This window comes from Prionailurus viverrinus, unplaced genomic scaffold (genome assembly GCF_022837055.1).
Source record: "Prionailurus viverrinus isolate Anna unplaced genomic scaffold, UM_Priviv_1.0 scaffold_40, whole genome shotgun sequence".
NCBI classification, from domain to species: domain Eukaryota; kingdom Metazoa; phylum Chordata; class Mammalia; order Carnivora; family Felidae; genus Prionailurus; species Prionailurus viverrinus.
In genome coordinates, this window is record NW_025927608.1 from 4,160,745 (window position 1) to 4,185,174 (window position 24,430).

Consider the following 24,430-nt stretch of genomic DNA (forward strand, 5'->3'; position numbering starts at 1 on the left):
GACCCTGTCCTTTGGCCGGTCCCACTCCCTGGGCCTCCCCCCACCATCCCAGAGGCCACAGCCGCCCCAGGGTTTCTACAGGATGGAGGGACATCAAGGCCAATCTGGTCAGTGGAACTGCCCAGAGGCCTCATGGAAAGCAGCCACATGGAGTCCAAGGTGACTCAGCTTGGGCCACGTGTCACCAAAGTTTCTGTGTTACGCCCCCACGTAAAAAAGAAGACGTCCCCAGTCCTCCCGTTGCCACAAGGGTGACCAGCCCACAGAAAGCAGCGGGAGGGGAAGGGAAGGAGGGCCACAAAGGCAGAATTCACCTCTCGTTCCCAGTCTGGAGGTGAGTTGTCTTTGGGGGACCTCCCTCTGTGAGTTCCTGGGTCCCTGACATACCCCAGTTGGCATTTGAAAAAATAAGTACATAACGAGATGCTCGACACGGTTGGTCCTCAGGGAAATGCCAACTGAAGCCTTGAGCCGTGACTCCCTTCACGAGACGTGACTCCAGTGGACAAGACGGGTGACAGCTGGTGTCGGGGAGGCCGCAGAGCCGCTGGAACTCCTGCACGCTCATGGCGGGGCTGTGCGATGGCCGCTGAACAATTATTCCGTGAGTGGCTGGTGTGAGCTCTTCTGTGACCCTGCGGCGCCCTCGCAGGCATTTGCTGATGAGCAGAGAAGCCCTGTGTTCACACGAAGATTGCACGCGGCTTTGTTCTGACAGGGGGGAGCCGGGAGCGATGGCACGTCCCTCATCAGGATCAGGGACGAACAAACTGCCGTCTGCTCGCACGACAGAACACCTCTCGTCAACGCAAAGGAACCACTGCCCCCCACACAGCCACGGACAGACCTCAGAAACACGGTGAGCAAAAGCAGCCGGGCCGAAGGGACGCATTCGCGGGGGTCCACCAGACGTGGGTTCAAGGCAGGCAGACCCTCCCCGTGGGGTCGGAGCTCAGGAGGAGCAAACTCGTGGGCGATGGAAATGCTCTCCGTCTTGACGTGGGTGGTGGTCACCTGGGTACATGTGCCAGGGGTCATCGAGCCGTCCGCTTGTGCTGTGCCTTTGACCGCATGTGATTTATATTCTAATAAAGTACCGTGAAAATCTGTGATCCCTTTCTGGTGAATGCTGGGCCTTTCTAACTGTGGTCCCACCTCGGCTGCTGGGCGGGTCGGGGACCCACGGGCCCGGAGGCGGGTGGAGGGGGACCTCGGACCCAAGCTCAGGATGCAGGTCACCCGGTCTCACTGGTCCTGCCTCCTCCTCGAGCCCTCGGCAGGTGAGCACGGGGCGGTCTCTGCTGCATGGTGACCTGTGGCCTCCCTGGTGGCCTCGCCATGCCCACCCCCCCACCCTCCCACCCCCATCCTCACTGGCAAAGAGTAACAGGGCGCTGCTGTTTTAACCTGCATTGCTCTGGTCCGTAGTGACGGGGAACTTCTAAAGCGTGATCGCTGACCATTTTCATTTCTCTGTTCAGGGCCTGACGTCTTCTAGGGCCCGGTCCGCAAACCGCTTGTCCGCTACCCAGAAAGGAAAGACAAACGTCTGCCAAGCAAGGGTTTCCGAAGGGATTTTACTTTTCCCTGCGAGACTGTGCTCCTCTCTTCTGTGCTTCTCCTGGGAGGGGTCCCTTCTGCGGGTGTTCTTTTGTAACGACGGTGACAACGGAATCAGATGATCGTCAGAGTAGGTAAAATCGGGTCAAATCCCTCAAATCCGACAGCCTCAAATCCAAGCTCCCCCACGGCTTCTACGCCTTTCCAGAGGCAGGGCATCCCGTGGCTTCCTCTGAGTGCTCTCAGGGTCCCCTTCCGGACCCACCCTGCCCTGCACACACCCACGAGTGCACACACTCACCCACACCCTACCCTGCCCTGCACACACCTGTGCCTGTACACACTCACCCACACCCGTGTCCCTGTGTTCAGCCGACGAAGGCTGGCAGGTGGAGGTGAGGAGACGGACAGCTGCCAGTCGCCTCGCCCGGCTCTCGTGTGTCTGCTCTCCCCTTCCCTTGGCCTCCACTCTCCTTTCTCCTCTGGGGCCTGCCAGGCCACATAGGTGTCGTCTGCAAAGAACCCTGTCCTTAGGGTCACAAACTCCTCTCTAAACTGCTGATCGATGTGTTTTTCCGACCGTGAGAACAACTCAAAGCTAGCTACCGCACATTTTAGACGCTCCTTTGCCAGCACCCTAACGAAGTGCGGTGTCTCTGCTCCTGAACCAACTCCAGACTCGTTCCCTGGCCCTCCCGGGCTGGCCAGCCACACTGCGCTGTTCGGACAGAGCACACAAGGGTCCTGGCTGGACCCGGAGCCAAGCGGGGCGAGCCGGGTCCAGACCGTGGGGCAGCTTCAATGCCAAGGGAGGGTATGGATTTGATTATTCTGTTCTGGGGCCCCCCAAAGCTTTCAGAGCAGGGCTGTGATTTGGACAGAACCAGGAATCTTCTGGAAATCTTGTCGTCTGGCTGTTGCACAGGCAGCTGGCAGGAGAGGGACTCTAGGGTCCGGGCGACATATCTGAGGGACAGCCGTCGGTGATGGGGAGGACTGACAGGGGAGGGGATGACAGCCAGGCTGTCTAGGGGGAAGCCAACTCCTCTCTCCTGGTCCGGAACAGTCTGTCATTTGCTTGGGACCATACTTGACACAGGCCATTACTGCTGAGATGGGGCCGGCCAAGGCCACGGGAAGGTCCGAGGAAACTTGAAACCAGCATAGCATTAAGCAGACACACAGGCTACCCTCCAGCAGGGCTCCCAGCCGGGCCGGGGTCTCGCTCAGGACCGCTGGAGAAGGGAGGGGCACGGGCTTTTTGTATTTCCGGACGTGGTACTCGCAGCAAACACATTCATGGGGTTTTTTGCATCGAGTGACGACGGTCAGCATTTACTGCATGTTGTGGGAAGTCCGGTCCTGAGGATTTTCTATCGTATAACTTACATATTCATGTACATGCACGTGTGTGTGTGTGATCACACATATGCTCTTATGTACTCCCCACAGCCCCGTGAGGTGGGTACTTTTACAGAGAGACTGAGGCAGAGAAGCAAAGTAGCTCGCCCAAGGTCGCACAGCTGGGAAGGGGCAGAACCAGCAGCATACCCGGTGGGACTGAGGGGTCTACTTCCTGGAAAGAACGAAAAGAGGACACAGTGGGATAGCCCTCTGGCCCCAGCCCCACTGCTGACCCTGAGGAGCTTGTCTAGGTCATCTTTTAAATGCACACCCCTCACGGGACACTCTGGGGAGCCATGGGTTTGCGCACTACCTTGCTCGAGGTGATGGTTTCCCATGTTTGTACGTGGGTCAAGTCTTACCAAATGGCACACTTTCATTTTTTTAATGTCTACTTATTTATTTTGAATTTTTAATGTTTATTTGTTTTTGAGAGAGAGAGACAGGGAGACACAGAATCCAAAGCAGGCTCCAGACTCTGAGCTGTCAGCACGGAGCCCGGCGTGGGGCTCAAACTCATGGACTGCGAGATTATGACCTGAGCTGAAGTCAGACGCTTAACCTACGGAGCCCCCCTGGTGCCCCCAAAAGACACGCTTTAAACATGGGCACTGTGCCGTATGTCAATGATATATCCATAAAGCTGTTTAAAAAAACTGATAGTACTTAGATTTAAATCTTTGTAATATTTCTACAGTAACTCGTATTTACCTTATGTGACCCCATTACAATGTTTGAGCGTGCTACATAAAATTCATGATTCATTTCTGAATCTTAGCACTGCTTCGAGAACTTGGCTGTTGCCTCACAAGAGCAGAGTGCCTCCAGATTAAAGCTAAGAGCTGCAGTGGCTCAAGACACATTTTATAATCTGGCATTCCTGAAAATAGAAAAGTATGCAAAAGCGCTGTTTATAGCAAGATAGTGGTTCTTCTGAAATAAAGCAGAAAACAAACGTCTATGTAAACGTGTACCAATTTTTTTTAAAGCGCACTGCGTAGAGCCTGTTTGGCCTGCCCTCCCACCCAGAGCTCAACAGGACGCAGGCAAGCCCGGGAGACGGCTTGCGTCTAGTTCCACGCCACCGCAGCGACGCGGGTTTCGCAATGATGCGCGTCAGAGTGTTTGGTTTGCACTACACTATAGCCTATGAAGTGTGCAAGGGCATTGCGTATAAAGAGCAACGTACACCCCTTGGGGCGCCTGGTGGCTCGGTCAGTTGAGCGTCTCTGACTCTCGATTTCGGCTCAGGTCATGATCTCACGGTTTGTGAGTTCGAGCCCCGCTTCAGGCTCTGCGCTGACAGCAAGGAGCCTGCCTGGGATTCTCCCTCTCTCCCTCTCTTTCTCTCTCTGCCCCTCCCCAGATCGTTCTCTCTCTCTCTCAAAATAAAGAAACGCTAAAAAAAAAAACCCAGAATGTACATACCTTCATCTAAAAACGCTTTGTTGCTAAGAGAAATGCTAGTCAGGGGCGCCCAGGTGGCTCAGTCAGTTGAGCGTCCGACTTCGGCTCAGGTCATGATCTCATGGTCCATGAGTTCGAGCCCCGCGTCGGGCTCTGTGCTGACAGCTCGGAGCCTGGAGCCTGTTGGCTTAAAGTACCACCACTGAGGTTTGCTGCGTGAACCGTTTCTCTGTAGCAGGAGATGCTGACAGAATTTTACCCCCCAAACTTCTCTGGAAACGAGTTAGTCCTCTGAGGCCGCTTTCTCAACTCTGTTCCTGTGATATTCTCCTTTCTTCGCTGTCATTTCAACAACGGTCCTCAAGGCAACCTCACCGGGACTGGATTCCAGCTCAAGAAACCACGTTCCATGCTCATCCGTAAGAAGCTACGTGTCTGGGGGCGCCTGAGTGGCTCAGTCGGTTAAGCATCCGACTTCCACTCAGGTCACGATCTCGCGGTTGGTGGGTTCAAGCCCCGTGTGGGGCTCTGTGCTGGCAGCTCGGAGCCTGGAACCTGCTTCAGACTCTGTGTCTCCCTCTCTCTCTGCCCCTCCCCTGCTCATGCTCTCTCTCTCTGTCTCTCAAAACAAATAAACGCTAAAAAAATTTTTTTAAAAATAAAAAATATAAAAAGCAGCTATGTGCCTGTCCGAGTTTCATCCTGAGGTGCAGCAAGTCAGGCGCGTCCTCGGGCCCCACTTCTGCCCCTGGTTCCCTGGCTGCTTCCAGCACATCCGCACTGACTTCCTCCCCAAAGTGCTGAACCCCTCAGAGCCCTCCGTGAGGGCTGCGATCAGCTTCTGCCAAACTCGTTTGTGTTATTTTGTCTTCCTCCCGTGCACCAGCAATGGCATCTAGGAGGTGAACCCTTTCCAGAAGTTTTCCGCTTGGTGTGCCCACGTCCTCAGAGGAATCACTGTCCCGGGCGGCTACAGCCTTGCGAAGTGCCTTTCTCGAGTAACAGGACTGGAAAGTGGAAGCGACTGCTTCAGCCACGGGCTGCGGGCTGGATGTCGTGTTAGCAGCACGACAACCCCATCGGTCTCATCGCTCGCCTCCGGCAGAGCCCCTGGGCGCCCCACGTCAGCAGTGAGCAGCCACATTCGGAAAGGGCTCCTTTTCTTCTGAGCAGGAGGTCTCAGCGGTGGGATTAAGACATTCAGTAGACCATGTTGTAAACGGGCGTGCGGTCACCCAGCTTTCGTTGTTCCGTTACAGAGCTCAGGCCGGGCGGGCGAAGCATCGTCTCCCGGGCCCCGGGGAGCCAGTGGGCGCTGGCCTCCATTTCAAGCCACCAGCTGCGTCAGCCCCTAACGAGAGAGCCAGCCTGTCCTTTGAGGCTCTGGAGCCGGGCACTGGCTTCTCGTCTCCAGCTACGACAGCTAGACGGCATCTTCTTCTGACAGAAGGCTGTTTCATCTACGCTGGAAATGTGACAGAGGAGCCACCTTCGGTCACGATCTTGGCTGGATCCCCCGGATCACTGCTTCACCTGTCATGGGGACGGTGTCCGCCCTTGCACCTCAGGAACCAGCCTCTGCCAGCTTCAGACTGGTCCTCCCGTAGCTCCCGCCCTCTTTCGGCCTTCGCAGAGTCGAAGAGCCTCAGGCCTTGCTCCGGATGAGGCTTCAGCTGAAGGGAACATCGTGGCCGGCTGGACCTTCTGTCCAGACCACTCGAACTCTCTCTGCATCGGCAATAAGGCCGTTTCCCTTTCTTACCATCCATAGCCACCGGTGGAGCCCTTTCGTTTCCGTCGAGAACTTTGCCTTTGCTGTCACAACGTGGTTCGCTGGCACGAAAGGCCCTTCCTCGCTAAACTTAACCTTTTCTAGATTTAAAGTGAGGGACGTGTGATGCTTGCCCTTTATTTGGACACTTAGAGGCCATTGTAGGGTTGCTAACTGGCCCGATTTCAACACTGTTGCGTCTCAGGGAAGAGAGAGGTCTGCGGAGGGGGGAGAGGGCCGGGCAGCCGGCGGTGGGCGCATTCAGAGCACAGCCAACATTTATCGCTAAGTTTGCCGTCTCGCACGGGCCCCGTTCCTGTGCCCCTAAGACGATCAAAATACTAACATCAGAGATCACCGGTCACACCTCACCGTGACAAATGGAATAGTAATGGAAATGTCTGAAATACTGGGAGAATTACCAGACTGTGGCACAGAGACACCGAGGGAGGTGCGGTTGGAGCAGTGGAGACGCGCTCAGCGCGGGGTCACCCCAGACCTTCGGTGTGGAAGAAGGCGGTATCTGCAGGGCGCAGCAGGGCGGGTGCAGGGTGTGCCCGCACGTCTCCTTCGTGGCTGTCACCACACCGTGTGGCTAGGGGCTGGTCTCCCTGCTGGCTGATGTGAGCCCCACGCAGGCTAGAGTTGGGCTGCTCCCCGTGGGCCTCCCTTGGTGCCGGACAGACAGGCAGAGATGGTCGGTGGCCGCCTTCTCTGCAGCCGTGCGGCCTCACGGGACGCCGGTCTGATGAGAGGACCTCAGGACATCATCTGCAAAGCACAACAATGCGCCAGGGAGACCGTTCCCTTACTTTCTTAGTTTTTTCTCCCGAAACAGACCCCCCCCCACCCCCACCCCGTTACTGGGGGCGGCAGCTGTGGGTGAGGCCGGAGTCCCGGGAGTACGTGGGCTCTTGGAAACTGTAACCCACAGAAACGTCAGAAGCTCGGGTTTGGTCCGTTAAAGCAAGGCAGTGGGGGTTATTTTGATACGAATGCCCGGGGCTGGCACGCTGGCAAAATGGCCCACGCCGGGGGTTACCCAGAGGGTTAGACCCGGGTGCTCAGGCGTGGCCGGTCCGTGGGCTCCTCCGGGGCAGGCACTCCCTTCATGCAGCCGGGTGCTGCTGCTGCCCCACGCGGCCCTGGCACACGGAGGTGCACGCCGCCCACCCATTTATTGATGGAAATCAATAAATTCCATCCCACGAGCCCGGCCGTCTGCTGGGCACACACTCAGCGCTTGACGTGTGCCCCCCCCCATCAATCTTTACAAGAACCCCACGAGGTTGGCGTTCTTGCCCCCCGTGCAGAAGGGGAAACCGAGGCTTGGAGAGAGGGGATCTGCCCAAAGTCACACAGCCAGAGAGCGGTAGGGAAGCAGATACTGAAACAGGGGCCTGGAGAACACCTGCTATTCTGGAGCCAACAAATTAACATCCTGCCGTTGGAGAGACGCTGTGGCCGCCCCTCGGGGCCCTGGCCCTGCAACCCCTGGGCCCCTGCCGCCTGGCCCCTCTGGCCTTGCGTGGTCTTGGCTCCTGTCCACACTCCTGCTTCTCTTCCCGCTCTCGCTCTCCGACAGTTGCTCTTCCTCCCCCCACCTCCTCGAGAGGTTTCTGCACCCTTCCCTCCCTCCACACCCTTTCTCTGGGCCAGCCCGCCAACCCCCTGGCCTCTCAAATCGGTGCTGTCAGAGCCCTCCCAGCCGCTGCTGTGTACTGCTGGTCGTCCCCCCAGAACGCAGCTCCCGCTCTAAGACTTTCAATGGCTCCCAGGGCCATCGGAGGACGAGAAGACTCCTCCCCACGGGCAGGCTCCGGCTCCCCTGTCCCCGCTTCCCGCCCAGTTCAGAGCCTCCCTGCACCGGTGGCACCGTGCTCTCTGCCTCTATTCTGCTGCCCCCCTCGGCGTGGCTCCCCCACCCGTCTGCTCATTTCCGGTGTGTGGTGCTCGTCCCCCTCCACAAATTCCCTCCTGACCTCCCTCCCCGGGGAACAGGTGGCTGTCCCTCTTCAGTAGACCCCGTGAAGAACCCGTTCCCGGTTGACTTTGGAAGAGCAGTTTCTGTGCCCGCTTGGACTCTTCTCCCACCTGGGCCACGAGGGGAACCCGGCACTGTGAGTCGGGGACAAGGCCCGTTCTGTGCCTCTCACTGTCGCCTCTCCACCTAAAAGTCTCCTTGGCTGTAAGATGAGGTGTGGAATTGGATCCGCGTTTCCCAAATTTCAGTCATTCAAACGCCACCTGTAATCTCATAGACCTACAAGAAGTCCTTACTTTTTCTTTTTTTTAATCTAAATGTAAAGGAAACTTTAAGTTGCTTACTGCGACTGGAAAACCAATGTCACTCACAACAGATGCTGTGATAAAAGTAACCGTGAAAATAAAAGCGTAACCAATAAATAAACACGTAAAGCCTCAAATACTCCCGTGACTAACTACGGGAAACAACCTGCTATCTCACAGAGGCTTTGTCAAAGGTAAACAAAGACCCTGTTCAAAGGAGTACAGATTTTAACGGCGCGGCCATAGGCAGAAGTAACTGGTGCTCCAGAGGGAGGGAGGGGGCAGGGGCAGGGGCAGGGGCAGGGGCAGGCCCTTACAAAGGGCCAGTGTGGACGCACTCAGGCCGGCCACATCTGCCGGCTGGCAGTTCCTGAAGTGAGGACCCTACTCGCCTCAGAGACTGGGAAACACAGGCCCTGCCCTCAGGTGTTGGGGGGGGGGGGGACAGTAACAAGTTTGGGCAGCCTTGAGCTCTCTCACGCAGGTGCTTTGAGGGTCAGTGTCATCTCAGGGATACGGCCTTAGTGTTTACTCAAGTCTTTATAGGCCAAGGTTGAGGCCCAGCTGCGAAGAGGGCTCAGAGAGCTTGGGTAGAGTCTGTAAAGGAAAGAATCTTTGTCGGCCGATTTTGTGTAGACAAAAGGAAAAAGGAAAACAAAACGCATCAACGTGTTGAAACTACGTACCAGGTGCTTTACAAAATTATGAGGCGGATACTTTTAAAATGATCCCCACCAAAAAAATCAAGGAATTTAAGGCTCGGAAAGGTTGACGCCCCTGCCCAAGATCACGCAGCCAGAAGTAACAAAGCTGGGATCTGAACTTAGGCCTCACGATTTCCAGCGGCTCTGGCCTCCCACATATGGCCATCATGACGTGACGCTGGCTGGTCCAGGGTACGTGTCTGGGAGGCATGTGGCACTGGGCACTGGCTCTCAGCTCTGCTGGCACACTGGAGTCACCTGGGGAGCCTTAAAAGTTCTGATGGAACTGGTCCGCAGTGCAGCCTGGATGCAGGGATTTTCAGAAGCTCCCACGTGATCCCTGTGAGAGCTGCTGGGAGTGAGACCCACTGTGCTTGAAGCCTTCACAGTTATCAACCCATCTGACCCCTGGAGAGCCCCGCGAGGAAGGCAGGCGACCAGGTGGCAATGACCGTGGCCTGCGGATGAGCAAACCAGCTCAGAGAGAGGCTAAGCTTCACATCGCAAATAATATCTGCTGGGGGTCCAGGCCCCCTGACCTCCAGCTCTGCATTCTCCGTCTGAAGGTTACTGCTCTAAAGGGGACTAATTGAGAGGAAAAGGCAATGTCTCCCAAACCAGAGACGACAGTTTAATTTTGCTTGGATGTTAAAAGTCATTCCACTCCCCCACCAAACACGTGGAGGAGGGCAGAGGGCCTGCCTCAGCCACAGGACCCCACACAAGACCAGGGGACCCCAGAGAGGAGAGCCCTCCCTGCCCTGACAGAGTGTTCCACAGTGGGAGCCAAGGCGGCTGGAGCAGGCCTGCAGTTCTCGGATAGCCCTCCTTCTGGGCCTGTTTCTGCCCGAGGGTAGCGATCTGGCTACCAGGCGCCTACAGAGAGCTGGGCACAGCCTGGGCAGGTCAGACAGAGACTTGTTATTGTACCCTTCCACACAGGGCCCTGGGCCACCGAGCCCCCTGAGGGTCCGGACACAGGCTCCAGCGCCACCCCCACCCCCAACGTGCACAACACTGGGTCCCTGAGCAGTCCGGCCTTAGTGGATGTGAGACTACTGCCCTCTCTTGGGAGACCTGGAAACGTGGTTACTCACACCTGAAGGGCGGCACTGCCCACATCTGTGGGGTGTCACTGCTCGCCCTTGGAGGACTTCAGGAGTTCCCAGGTGTGCGCAGTGGGGAGGCCCGGTGCACAGCTGGGGCCAGCAAAGCAGCACCACACATATCCCTAAGGCCTCACTCTCGCCCCTGCCTTGCAAATGCCCCACGGCGGTGGGGGGGGGGGGTGCCGGCAGCCGTAGGGTCTCAGGAACTGCACCCCCCCCCACCCACGGCGGCGGACCCCGGTCCGCGCTAATCCCCTCAAAGACGCCGCAGCCCACCTCTGGCCGCTGCGCGCCCCCCTGCCATTACCGCACAGAGGGCGGCCACACCCCTGGGCGCGGCAGGGCGCGGAGCCCGGGACGAAGCTGGCTCAGTCCCACCCCTCGGGGCACGGTTCCCGCCGGCGCGACCCCTCGGGCTGTCTGGTCTTCCGCAGGGCAAGGCGGCGGCCCCGGACGCCCAAGCCCCCTTCCCAGCCCCCAGACATGGCCCGGGGCGGCGATCAGAGCTGGCGTCCCGGGGAGTCGGACGGGCAGCCGGAGGAGCGGACCGCCCAGAACAGCAGGTGGGCCGGCGGGGTCTCGCGGGGGTGGGGTGGGGTGGAGCGAGCCCGGGGCGGGGGGCGTCGGGAGTCAGGTGTCCAGTCCAGCTCCTGGTGAGCGGGGGATCCGCGGCCGGAGGCTGGGTGACACAGACGTCGGGGGTCAGGGGCCGAACGAGCCGGGCGCGGGCGCTGAGCACCGGGTGAGTCGGACGTCGGGGATCCGGCGTCCAGCTCCGGGCGAGCCGAGGGCTTCGGGGGCGGGGCGAGCCGGGCGCGGTGGCCGAGCCCCAGTGAGTCGGCCGTCGGGGGGCGCGGTCGGGGTCGGGGTCGGGGTCGGGGTCCCGGCCGCGCACCCGCTGCCCCGCCCGCCCGGGCGCCGCCGGAACCTCCGCGAAGGTTCTGGGCCTTTGTGGCGTCACCGTCTCCTCGCGGAACCTTCCGCCGGCGCCGAATAAAACCCGCGGCGGAGGCGCCGGAGGCCGAGTGCGGCGGCCCCGGGCGGCGGGCGGCGGGAGCCCAGGGCGGCGGCGGCGGGAGCGGGAGCGGGAGCGGGAGCCGGAGCGGGACGCGCGGGCGGGCGGCGGGTCGTCCGGGGGGCGCTGACCGGCCTCGCCCGCCCCGCCCCGCCCGCAGAGCCAAGATGGTGAAGGAGACCCAGTACTACGACATCCTGGGGGTGAAGCCCAGCGCGTCCCCGGAGGAGATCAAGAAGGCCTACCGGAAGCTGGCGCTCAAGTACCACCCGGACAAGAACCCGGATGAGGGCGAGAAGGTGCGGCGGGCTGGGGCCGGGCACTGGCGGCGGTCGTCGGCGGGGCGGGGTCGGGGGCCGGGAGCTGGGGTCGGGGGCCGGGGGCTGGGGCTGGGGGGCCGGGGGCTGGGGGCCGGGTCGGGGGCCGGGGGCTGGGGCCGCGGTCGGGGCCGGGCATAGGCGGCGGGGGTCCGAGCTGCGGCGGGCCTGGGCTTCCGTCGGGGTCGGGTCGGGTCGGGTCGGGGACAGGCGGTGGGGTCCCGGACTGGGGTTGGGGCCCAGGGGCTAGGGTCGGGGCGGGCATAGGTGGCTGGGGCCCGGGGTGCGGCGGGGGTGGGAGCGGGCTCGGCGACAGGCCATGGGGGCTGGGGTCCGGGACAGGTTGCTAGGGCCCTGGGCTGGGGTTGGGGACAGGCGCCTGGCCACGGGCTGCGGGCTGCTGTGGAGGCTGGAGTCGGGGTTGGGGCTCAGGGGCTGGAGCTGGGGTCCTGCGGCGCTTAGGGGGCGGGGCCCAGGCTGTGGCTGGGCTGGGGTCCGGGTTGGTGGCCGGGAAGCCTGGTGGGCACACCGCTGGAGGGAAGTTCTGCAGAAGGGCAGTCAGCAACCCAGTGAACTGAGGCACACGGCACCAGAAGTTTGTGCACTCGCCAGGAGCAACTGGGTTGAACTGTTCCGTGCTCATCCCTTGACGCACAAACCCCAGGGGTGAGTTTCTCGCTAGGACCTGAGACAAACCCGGTGTCAGTCAGCTGAACTGCTGGCCAGATTTGGTCTGTGTGTCTGTCTCCTGTCAGGCATTGAATAATCACATCTATTAAGCAGGAACGGAGAGATCTCTGCCCAGATACATCATTTTGCGGGAATATTCCAGGTTTTCTGTGACAAATGACCCACAGTTGATTCCAAGTATCAATAATAGGCTGGAGAATTCTGTAATAGGCACCTGAATTCAACTGTTTGCTGTTCCTGGGAACAGAGCCGGCCTCCTTGGGCTCACCATGCACCTGACCGGGGACTGGAAGGACCCCGTGTGGATCCTTGGGACAGTCTGTTGGCCTGTCCACTCCTCCCTCCACTTTCTGCCACTTTCTTATAAAACTTGGTGTCCGATGACGTTGGGGAGGTGGACTTTTGTAGTCGCTGGCAGCACGGGCTGTCACCCTTGAGGCCGCAGGCACCCATCCAGCACTTGGACCTGTGGCAACGGGGCTAGCGTGAGTGCCCGCCTGTGTTCGCTGCCCCGTGCTGAGGAGGCTCCTTCAGGAAGGTTGGCCGGTGGCAACAGTGATAGAATATTTATATTTAGCCACATGTGCCGAATGTGGCTGTCACAAGCTTAACATGCTTTCCTGCGAGACCGTTTTGTCTTGTCACTCAGTCGAATTCTTTCCTCTATATTTAGATGGCTTACTGTAGCTTTGAAAGTCACCGGCTTTCTGCACGGCGTTGGTGTCTCGTAGACGTGCTCCCAAATTCGCCGTGGCCCGTTTCTGAGACTCTCCCTTAATGAGAGCGTAGCCGGGCTTCTCACTCAGTGTTTCAGAGGCTGGCCAGAGGCAGCCTGGGGGAAAGCCTCCCGACCCCAGTTTCAGGTCAGGTCTCCTGGCACTTTCCAGGAGTGAGTTCATGACCGTGTGCGCACAGCTGGACCGACTGTGCCACTGCTGTCCCGAAGCTGTTTTAAACTGGGCCCGGGCTGTCCCACGTTCCCATAGGCACTGTCCTGTAGAAACCCGTCCCACAGCTCATTTTCGGGCACCAAATGGGTGTCCCGTAAATGAGTCTCTTGATGGTGAAGTCTGGTATGTTCCTCTCTGCCTGGAGCAGGGGTTCCGTGATGTCCCCCGTCCCCGCCTTCCATGAGGGGGATACGGGGATACAACCCTTCAGTTTGGTTGTTGGCTGAAGCTCTGGCGGGCTGCCTCTGAGCCAAACTCCCGAGTCACCGGGCTGGTCTCCTGCACCTATGCTCGCCATTGCACGGTCACGGGCCTGGTGTCTGGCTGTGGGTGGATGGGGGAGGGGGGGGGTGCATGCCCTGTAGGGGACGGTTCCGGAGGGCAGGTTTTGCAGTGGAGGGGGCATCGGGCGCTCTGTGAAAATTGGGTCAGAGATCATGGGGAGCGAGGAGACTGGCCACAATTCATAGAAACTCTGTGCCATAGGGTTCCCTAGACTCACTCATTCTTCACCAGATGCCTCCTTCCTGGGCCTCTTGTGTGCTGGGCACACTGTGTAGACCTTGTGTTGTCTGCTCAAGTCTGTGTGCAGTTCTCACCCACTTGATGTGTCACAGGTAGAGTATTTTCTTCCCAGGTTTGTCACTGTATTATTAATGTCTCTTCAAAAATAGATGAAGCCGGTCTTTCCGCCCTGCAGGGAGACCGCTAAGATGGCCGTTGGCCTTTGTTTTGGGCCCTGTTGTCCTGTGTTGCTAAGCACCGGGCGGCTGTGTTTGTCGTCAGGTGCCCTGTGGTGTCCGCAGTCCCCTCGTCCCGCCAGCTTTCCATGGGCCCTTCTGGCGGGACCAGTAAGCCAGTCCCTCTCGGGCAGGGCTGGGGGCATCTGGACTGCTACCCTGATCAGCTTGAGATGCATCCCGTCTTTTGGCCCATTGCATCGTAAGTTTTAGTTTGGATCGTAGATTTTCAAGTTGAAAAATCATAAAAGAGAGCATAACAGTACAGGAAATACCAGAATGTAGAGAAAAACCGCCTAGTACACGTCACCCTAACTGCCGTGACGGTGCCTCTTTGCAGGCAGCTCTTTCCGGGGGGATCAGACGTGGTCATCCTGGCACATTTTTTTCTCGCTACGTGGTATTTTATCAAAAGTACTTCTCCAAGTTGAGACATCATTCCAGAGCTGTTTTTTCCTCGCTGCACAGTAATCTCGTTAAGGTGGGTGGCGAATGATCGCAGACTGAAAGGTGAGCCGGTCGGAGCCCGAGTGTCCAGCAGTGAGGCGAACCTGAACTGGGGTCTAGAGTGCTGCAGCTCAGGAGGGGGGGGCGACGGGCTGGTAGAAGTGGGAGCCCCCTCCCACGTGGGACACGGCCTCCCGGACAGGCCGTCGCTTCTGCTTCCTCAGACTAATCATGGGGTCAGTTAAGTCCAGGTGCCTTTCAGGCATCCAGGATATTTGGTGGAAATTCTCAGGGAGCATACCTCGTCCCTGACACACAGGCCCAGGAACTCGGGTCGGGGGGGAGCCTGGTCTCCCTGCTGTCAGAGCTAACGTCCCGGGCACTCCCCACACTCTGCTGTGCAGAGCGGTGGTCGTGACTGGTGCCTGCTGCTTTGCGGAAATGCGGAGAATTAACTTAGCAGAAGGTCTGGCTGCCTGGAGCAGGATCTGATGTCCCTTGAAGACTTAATTTTTAAAATTACCTAGTTACTAGCTGTCATTTGTTGATTAGGTACATGTTAGATCTCTACCCGGCATCTGTAACACAAGAGGAAATGTAGTACTTCTGTCAGGTTTGCAGACGTGTGTATTTTATCTAGAGAGAGAAGGTGCACACACACTCATGTGCAAGCAGGGCGGGGGCAGAGACAGCGAGAGTCCCAGGCGGGCTGCGTGCTGTCAGCACAGAGCCCGACTCGGGGTCGAACCCACGGACTGTGAGATCGTGACCTGAGCCGAAATCGAGTCCGACACTCGACCGGCCGAGCCCCCTGGGCGCCCCCGTGTTTGTGGCTTCATAGCACGTTTTCTTTTCTGTGTGTTTTACGGAGGCAGCTGCCTTACGGGATATTCACATAGAGCCTTGTCTCAGACCGGGGAGTGCCTCTGGGGGGCCGGGACCCCGCGTCCTGTGTGCGTTTCTGAAGCCGTTCAGAATCAAGCCGTTCATCTAACGAGTACCAAGTGCCTTCCACACGCCACGCGTCCCTCTGGGTCCCAGCAGGGGACGAAGCTGTCCCAGCTGCAGTGGGGGTTCAGTCTGAGGATACGTGCGGTCTGGCCTTGGCGCCCCGTGGCCCGGGCCGACTCACCGTGGCACCGGCAGCTGGCATGAGCACGAGAGGCGGGACACGGGCGAGGTCGCGGCGGTCGCCTCTGCGGAGCCGGCCTGGGGTGTGGCGAGCACGGATGCGCTGGAGTACTTTATATTGTCCTGATTTTATGTTGAAAGCTTGCACACACGCACGGAAAGATGGAGGTAGGAGTGTGAACGCGCGCGTTGCGTTCACCAGCTTCTCGCACTGTCAACGTGTCACTGTGTCTGCTCTACCTGTCTCTTCACGGTTACCCGAAGCTGCACCCAGCATGAGCTCTCGGCCTGGAAAGTTGGCAGGTCTTGCCGAGGAAAACCCACATCCCCGCACGGATCAGCCGTACGCCTCTCCCCCAAGGAGCAAACTCACATGTTTCCACTTGTCCCAGTGTCTTCTCTAGCCATTGTTCCCCAGTCCAGGGTCACATTGCATTTAGTTTTCTAGAATGTCTTTCAATTGGGGTTTTCTGACATTTTTTTTTAATAACTGGTTGCCAGTGACACAGTTTCGGCAGGAGGGCGACGCATGGGGTGTTTCGTCCACTTTGGGGCCTTGGATGTAAACATTGGGAGGCAGATGAGATGTGAGGAGAGAGGTTTTGGTGCTGGCGGGAGGCGAGACGGGGAGCCCGAGGGCAAGGTCAGGAGGACAGATGCGCGGGGACAGGTACATGTGGGGACAGCTGCGCGTGGGAACGGGTGCATGCACGGACGTCTGTAACTGAGTTTCGTGCTAGGGAAGCAGGGAAGCTGCTCCTGAGCTGGGAGGCAGCTGCACCCGGGGGCCGGGGGGGGGGGGGGGGGTCGGGGGCCGGGGTGCTATCGGGTGGTAGGTGGAGCCCCGGGTGGCCGAGGCTGGAGGAGCTCCCTTGCTCTCCCGAGAGGCCCTGCCACCAGCCCCTCACTTGGTTGGCCCTGTTTCCCGGAGAAGCCAGGTTCCAGAGGGCGCAGGCTGCTGGCGTCGGGGGAGTAGGTGCAGAATGTGTCTGCCGTGGCATCTGTGGTGGTGGGTGTGCCTCACAAAGTCCTCAAACCTCCTCTCTCTCATTGTAATCTCTCTCTCTCTCTCTCGTTTCATCTTAAAGTTTAAGCTCATATCCCAGGCATATGAAGTGCTTTCGGATCCAAAGAAAAGGGACATTTATGACCAGGGTGGTGAACAGGCGATTAAGGAAGGAGGTTCGGGCAGCCCCAGCTTCTCGTCACCCATGGACATATTTGACATGTTCTTTGGTGGCGGGGGACGGATGGCAAGAGAGAGAAGAGGTAAATACTTGTTGAAGACGTTTGGCAGATTTTATAGTTTTCAGATCATCATACGTGTTATTGGAATCAAGACGGGTTATGCCTTAACAGGGCACACACATCACGTTTGGGGGTCTCTAGCTTTAAATGGTTCACCCCTTAGCGGGTATCCAGGCACCTGGAATGTCTCAGCACGCGTGCCACTGACCTGACACCCTCCAGACACGACCTGAAAGGGAGCAAGTGCACTGGCGGCCAGGAAGGAGGTTCATCTTGCCCTCTGCTTCTCTGTCCTTGGGGTCAGGCCCCTGAGTGCCCTGAGGGACATAACGGCACCTGCTGTCTCTGCCCCCTGGCTGGCCAGGGGCCTTGCGCTCTGTGTGGCTGGCACTCTGCAGTGTGGCCTTGTTTTCTCAGCCCGCTCCAATTTTCCAGGTGACACGATTCACCCCCTTCTCTCTGGAACGTGTTGTGGGTTAGCGGCTTCATCCCCGGGGGCTGCAGGAGGGACCGGCCTTGGCCGAGTGGCCCCAGGCTGCCGTTTCTGATTCTGGGATTTGCTTTTCCACCTCGTCCCTCCCACCAGGCTGTGTCCTCTGCCGCCTCTGTTAGCCGTGGTCTCGAATTGCCCCTTCCCCCTTCTGGTTCCCTGTCGATGATCTGCTTTGGACCTTGAAACCAGATAGACAGCCAAGCTTGTTAAAATCCTGGGTAAAATCAGAAGAAGCAAGCTCTGCATTGGGGTTTAAGAGGGCTGGTTTGGGTCGGCAAGAGGCCCTGGGGGAATAAGGGGGTTTTGTTTTTACATTATGACAGACACTGAGCTTCAGAGGCTTGGCTGTCAAGTCTTGAACACAGGGAGCCGAAAATCACGCGGAGGTTAGGAAAGTCTCCCCCCGTGGTCTGGGTGTGTAGCCGCTCCTGTCAGTGACGTTATGGACACGATTAAAACCGTGGGTGCCCTCACTGCCCTGAGATGAACCACTTCACGCCCTGAATCAAGTTGTGTCTCAAAGTTGATGGCCAGGAAACGGCCGCTTGTCTTGGGGGTCGTGAGGGTCCCACGGGCAGCAGGGGTAGGGGGGTCTTGTCTTGGGGAGCGTGAGGGTCCCACGGGGGGGGGGTTCCGACCCTGTGGGTCACCATAGACTCCCACCCCAAAGATGCAGGGGAGAGTTCCCACTTGGCCACAGACGACAGAAGGGCTCAAAGAGTGGAGAGCATTACGCTCGGGGGAGAGCAGAATCCCAGTTAAAGTGCCTAGACGGCTGGTCCTGCCTCCCCTGTGCGGGAGAGGCCCTGTCATGGGGAACAGCAGCGGCCCCAGGCCGGGTCCCCCAGTGATCGCTCCGTCCTCGGGGGGTGCTGAGGAAGCAAAGACGGGAAGTCGTTTTGTCCACATCTATCAATGACTGGACAGAATTGGTTCTGGCTGGCAGAGGCCCGGAGGGTGGGCGGGTGAGATGGGAGCACCGGGACAATGAGTGATGGGTGTGGCTCTGGGCTCTGGAGGTGCCCGCATCTGGGGGTCCCGTGGGCACATTTAATACCATATTCCCAGGTGTTCTTTCTCCCTCTCCTAAGGCAAGAATGTTGTACATCAGCTGTCTGTAACTCTCGAAGATTTATATAACGGAGTCACAAAGAAGCTGGCCCTCCAGAAAAACGTAATTTGTGAAAAATGTGAAGGTAAAAATTAACGTTTGAATGAGTCACATAGGTCTGATCCCTTAGAGGACGAAACGGTTCTGGTTTACAGTTCAGAGGAAAATACTTGGTTTTTTCGAACATAAGGGTCAAACAGATTGCCCACTGGTAGCCTAAGGGCCAAATCTGTGTCACTCTGTCCTGTACATTTTTATATGGAGTGACTTTTTTTTTTAGCACGTTAATTTAAAAAGTTTAAAAGTCGGGTGCCTGGGTAGTTCAGTCGGCTAAGCATTCGAAGCTTGACGTCAGCCTGGGTCTTGATCTCGGGGTTGAGTCCAAGCCCTGAGCTGGGCTCCATGCTGAGTGTGGAGCCTAATTAAAAAAAAAAAAAAGTCAAGATGATTCACCCAACTTAGGGGTCAGCAAACTTTTTCTGTAAAGGGCTAAACAGTGTTTCAGGCTGGTGGGCCGCGTGGTCTCTGGGGACCATTCAACTCTCAGTGCCATTGGCATAAATGAGCAGACGTGCCCGTGTTCCAGTGAAGCTTTGTAAAACCAAGCAGCTGGGCATAGTTCACCGCATCTTGAGTTGCTTTTTTTTTTTTTTTTTTAATGTTTATTTTTGAGGGCGAGAGAGCGGGAGCAGGGGAGGGGCAGAGAGAGGAGGAGACAGAGAGTCCGAAGCAGGCTCCAGGCTCCCGGCTGTCAGCACAGAGCCCAACACGGGGCTCGAACTCACGAACTGTGAGACCATGACCTGAGCTGAAGTCGGACACTCAACCCACTGAGCCACCCAGGCGCCCCACGAACACAAGTTTTAAAAACAGGATTTTTCAAGAAAAATAGTATCTGGTGACCTCGGACGCACGCTGTCCTGAGTCGGCCGAGCTGCGGAGCCACCCCTCCAGTTCTCGCAGCCGGGCCCACTCGGCCACCTGTGGGCAGGGGCAGAAGAAGACATGGCTGAGGAAGCCCGAGGGATGAATTGGCTTGGTGTGGCCGGGACCGCGAACCTTTGCGACCCCACGTTTACGTCTGGATGCTACCCGCTCCGTTAGAATCGCCCAGACTCTCCCGCGTTGCTCTCCATGACTGTAAACAGTCCAGTCCCCCCGTGTCCCCCGTGCCCTGGTGCCCAGCTCTGCTTCCTGCCCCCCAGGTGTTGGCGGGAAGAAGGGCTCTGTGGAGAAGTGTCCCCTGTGCAAGGGCCGCGGGATGCAGGTGCACATCCAGCAGGTCGGGCCGGGCGTGGTGCAGCAGATCCAGACCGTGTGCGTCGAGTGCAAGGGCCAGGGTGAGCGCATCAGCCCCAGGGACCGCTGTGAGATCTGCGGTGGCGCCAAGGTGACCCGTGAGAAGAAGATCATCGAGGTACACGTTGAAAAAGGTGAGGCCGCCCAGCGCCGCTCGCCGGCTGGAGGCGCTTCTCGGTGCCGACCGCGGGCGCCTGCTGGCGTCGGGAAGGGAGGTCTGTGACGCTGTAGATACTCGAGGGGCCCCGGGTGTGCCCGGAGCCCTCTTGCCTCCTCTCGTCCCCCCCACGTCCCCCCGCCGTCCCCTTCACCTGTCTGTTTGCTTGCTGAGGTCTGCTCCCTCGAGACCAAAACGACCCCCTCTCTAGGGCTTTCCAGCGCTCTGAGAGTCACTGGACCTTGATTTTGGTCAGTTGTCCTCCCGCCGTCCTCTAGCGATTCCGTTAGAGTCACTGGGAGGATCCTGGCGAACGTGGGCCGCAGAGCTCGTGCGCGTGGGGCCGCGTGCTCCTTCTGCACACGTCCCTCTGCTGCCTTGGATCCTCCCCGCCCCCGCCTTCCCCTGCCGTCTGTTGTGCCTGCGCCATCGTTAGAAGGCCTTTTTCATGGTTAGCGGTTCTCCGTGGATTATCCTGTGGATTCCTGATCTGGTGGATATATGCTGCCTGAGAGATGAGACCAAAGTGCACAACTCAATACCCAGACTGACAGGTGTTCTTAAAGGACTTCTGTTCTCTAAATGTCCGTGTGCACGCAGCCCCAGAGCCGCGCCCCACGCGTGCAGCGAGAAGACCGCGTGTGCGCGGTGGTGGAGGGCATCCCCGCTGTGCCAGTGGTGGGGCGGGGGGCGTGATCCCAGCCACCGCTCTGGTTCCCTCCCAGTTGGGAGGTTTGATGAGTAAAACCCCCAGAGGACTCTGTGCCACCTTCACAGCTCTGTAGGAAGCGTGGTTTTTAAGAGGAGTGCTAATCAGAAAGGGTGATGTCTCACAGGTATGAAAGACGGTCAAAAGATACTGTTTCACGGAGAAGGAGATCAGGAGCCTGAGCTGGAGCCTGGCGATGTCATAATTGTGCTTGATCAGAAGGATCATAGTGTCTTTCAGAGGCGAGGCCACGACTTGATCATGAAAATGAAAATTCAGCTTTCTGAAGCCCTCTGTGGCTTCAAGAAGATGATAAAAACGCTGGACGATCGCGTGCTCGTTATTACGTCCAAGGCAGGTAATGTTTCGGAGGCGTGTCCGTCCCTGCTGTGCTGACTGCGTGTGACATTGCTGGCCGCTAGCCTGGCTTCACGCTGGGGGTGGGGGACTTCCGTCACGCAAGTTAGCGTGACTTCTCTTTCCCTAAGGTCAAAGTCCTCGCCAACGACTTGGGAATTTTGTGAATTTTTAAAATACTCCCCTAGAAGGAAAGAGTCGGCGGGGGAGGAGCCTCCAACAGGAATCTTGAGGTCCAGCACTGTAACTGGGACCTGCCAACTTAAGCTTTTAAAAATTAGTTTGGTAAGAAAACAGCTGGTAACAGGCTGTGGCTGGCTCATCACGTGTCCCCGCAGCCGCTGCACTGTCGACTACACGTGGGAGACGTTTTAAAGTAGAAATTTCCCGAGAAAAAGACGTTGCCTGTCAGCTTAGCCACGGACGCTCCCACAGACCTGCCCGTCTGCACACATGGGGGGCCCTCCCAGGACCACGGGACCACGAGGGTCCTGCGGGGCCCGGGCGCCCAGCTCGCATACGGACAGCAGGCTCGTGTGGGCGGCAGGGCGCCTCGCAGGAAGGGCTGTGGGAGGACGGCAGGGGAGGGGCTGGGCCAGGGACCATCCGTGTCAGAGCACGTGTGCACAGGTGTGGCCACCACACCCGGGCTCCCTCCACCCCCCGTCGGGCCGTGAGCAGAGCGGCATCTGGGGTTTAGGGCTGCAGGGGCAGGCTGGGGCTGGGCTGGGACCCGCCTGTCCAAGGGCGGTGGCAGCCGGCACTGAGACCCCAAGGTGCGGCGTAGAGAGGGGACCCCAGAGCTCCCTGCCGGTCTCCCCTCTGCCGGCTCTCGCTCGCTTCCCTCTGCGGCCTTGTTCTGTTTCTGTCGCTTTCCTCCCCCTGCTCTGCGTCCCTCTTCTGTCACAGAAGCGTATGGAATTAGATAGCCAAGCCTTTATCAGAGTTTTTTCTTTCTGAACTTTGTGTTCGGAAACAATTTCAAACCAACCAGAAGTCGTAAAAGTAAAAACAGTACAAGGATCCCCTACGTGATTTGCCCACTGTTAACATTTGACCGTTTGATCGTTTGTTGTGTGAGCGTCTGCACATAATCAAGCCCCACGGCGTAAGGTGACACTTGCGACTCCTCCCCAGGTCCCGTTCCCCCTGGCTTGGCTTGGCGGGAAAGGCTGAGGCTCCCAGGGCCCCCGGCTAGCAGCGGTGAGCAGGTGCGGGTTCATGACCTGCTCACAGGGCCCCAGCTGATGGCGGTGCTGCTGGGCTGGTGGCTGTGTCAGCTCCAGGAAAGCTCGTCCTGGGCCACAGGGTCGGGGGTGGGTGACATGGGACCAGGCCCAGGGAAGACTACCCCCACCCCCCACCCCCGCCACCTCCCTTAGTTACAAGGAAGGGCCGGGGCTCCAGAGAGCCATCTGCCGGAGACTTCTCTTATTTCTTTCTGCATGTTTCTTCTTTTCTGCGTCCTGTCCTTTATTCGTTTACCGTCTCTCCTTGCTCGGGCTTATCTCTTGTGGCTTCGCTGCTTTCTCCTCCTCCTGTTGCCGGAGTGCGGACGCTAGGATCCGCGAGGAAGGTGCCCCGGGAACAGCCCACTTGTCCTCTGTCTGCCTCCTCCCGCGTGTGGCTTCCCGGCCCCCAGTTAGAGGCGGAAGCCAGAGGGGAGGAGTGGAGACAGAAGAACTTGCCACCAGACAAGCCCACGGGAGGCCCCGGGCGGGAGGGCCCAGAGGGGTCCGCGACACGCTGCGCGCGGCCTCCTCGGGCTGCTGACAGCGTTTGGTGTCTCCTCCGCCCTGTTACTCCCTTGTTTGTGCATTTGCGTTACTGAGCCGAGGAGCTCGCTTCTGTGGGGACCCGGCTCCTTCCTTCCTTCGCGTCAGGCGGGAGATGGCATGCGAGGCTTGGGGGGCCTCAATGCCCGTGGTGCCTTCTGGAAAAGTAGCCACGAGACCCCAGAGGCAGGCGGGCGGGTTGGGCTGCGGACACAGGCGCCCCCTCAGACTCGGGTGTTCTGGCTCCCGCTTCACTTTTAAACCGGCCCCTTAAGACGGGGGGGGGGGGGGGGGGGGGGTGCCGCGAGGCTGTAGTGCCGCCAGGGTGCTAGCCCCCCCCCCGCCCCCCCCAGGCCACCCCCGTCTTCCTGCTTCCTAATGGAGCCTTTTGTGTGGCAGGGGAGGTGATAAAGCACGGGGACCTGAAGTGTGTGCACGACGAGGGGATGCCGATCTACAAAGCGCCCCTGGAGAAGGGGACTCTGATCATCCAGTTCTTGGTAAGTTCCCGCCTGTCCTCCGGGCCTGTCCTGGAGGTGTTGGGGGGTGGGGGGGGGGGGGAGCTGGGCGGGAACCAGCGCCGCTCCCTCCGGCCTCCCCTCTACAGGTCACCTTCCCCGAGAAACACTGGCTGCCTCCCGACAAGCTCCCCCAGCTGGAGGCCCTCCTGCCCCCTCGACACAAGGTGAGGGTCACGGACGACATGGACCAGGTGGAGCTGAAGGAGTTCGACCCCAGCGAGCAGGGCTGGCGCCAGCACAGGGAGGCCTACGAGGACGACGACGACGGGCCGCGGGCCGGGGTGCAGTGCCAGACGGCGTGAGCGGCGCCCTGAGTGTAAAGTTGGCACAATGAAAACGGCATCACCTCCCGGCCCCGTGCGTGGCGTGTCCGTGTGTGTGTCCAGCATCCTCAGCTGCCGAGGGTCGTCTTGGTTCTGTTGTGCTTTTGGTTGTAACTTAAGTTATAGCTTAATTTATATTTAAATGTTCTGAGTGTGAATTACCTCTGGTCTGCATACGGGATCTGTTCATTTCCATTTTCAGGAGACTTTTGAGATGACGGTTGGCCTCACTGACACTTTGTGCTTCTGGTCGCAGGGCAGGGACCAGGGGCCTCGTCTGGGGCTGCCCCTGTGACATCCCCAGATCTAGATTCTTGAGGGCCCTCAAGAACAAAGGCACGTCCGCGGGCTGGACTGGGCTCTCGGGCCAGGCTCACGCCGCGTGGGCTGTGGGGCCAGCGTGGTGGCTGCTGTCCTGTTGGCTGGAATGGGGTGCGAATATGGCCATCTCCTGGAAGCTTCCTGGCCTTGTGGGGTCCGTGTTCCAAATGAAGCACCACCATAGCTGTTTGCATGTGACCCCACACCTTGTTCTCTGTGGTTTTAATGATTTTTTGTTGACCATCTTTGCTATGCTCCCACCAAAGTGCTTTCTGTAAAGAGAAGGAAGCCCTCCCGAGGGCCCCACATCCTCCGGCAGCAACGGTGGGGGAAGCCTGGTGGGCCGGCCTGGGCGCCACGGCCCGGTCGCCTCTTCCCAGACCCGGCTCCCTGCTCTTGTCGGCTGCGTGGCGGAGGGCTTCCTGCTCCCGTGATGCTGCTTTGGTGAGAAGCGCGCGGACGGGCTCTGCCGTGCCTGCGGCGTGGGCCACCGCCGTAAGTGCTGGCCTGCTCCGAGGGACGACAGCTATCGCTTCACTCCCAGCAGGCCGACCGCAGCTCATGTTTAGGGTTGCCTCAGGC

At 58.8% G+C, this 24,430-nt stretch overlaps 1 protein-coding gene across 3 annotated transcripts; it reads left to right on the top strand.

The window, feature by feature from the left end:
* Positions 1–10,580: 10,580 nt before the first annotated feature.
* DNAJA4 (DnaJ heat shock protein family (Hsp40) member A4) lies at positions 10,581–23,688 on the top strand. Of its 3 annotated transcripts, none has more exons than XM_047846651.1 (8): positions 10,581–10,807; positions 11,420–11,558; positions 16,623–16,803; positions 18,367–18,471; positions 19,592–19,819; positions 20,679–20,909; positions 23,083–23,183; positions 23,291–23,688. In XM_047846651.1, exons 1-8 carry the CDS (start codon positions 10,728–10,730, stop codon positions 23,504–23,506), a joined length of 1,281 nt encoding a protein of 426 aa, XP_047702607.1. In that variant the 5' UTR covers positions 10,581–10,727; the 3' UTR covers positions 23,507–23,688. The 3 variants fall into 3 exon arrangements, with proteins under 3 accessions (XP_047702607.1, XP_047702608.1, XP_047702609.1); XM_047846652.1 differs by lacking the exon at positions 10,581–10,807 and adding an exon at positions 10,892–10,986; XM_047846653.1 differs by lacking the exons at positions 10,581–10,807; positions 11,420–11,558 and adding an exon at positions 12,074–12,242.
* Positions 23,689–24,430: the final 742 nt, after the last annotated feature.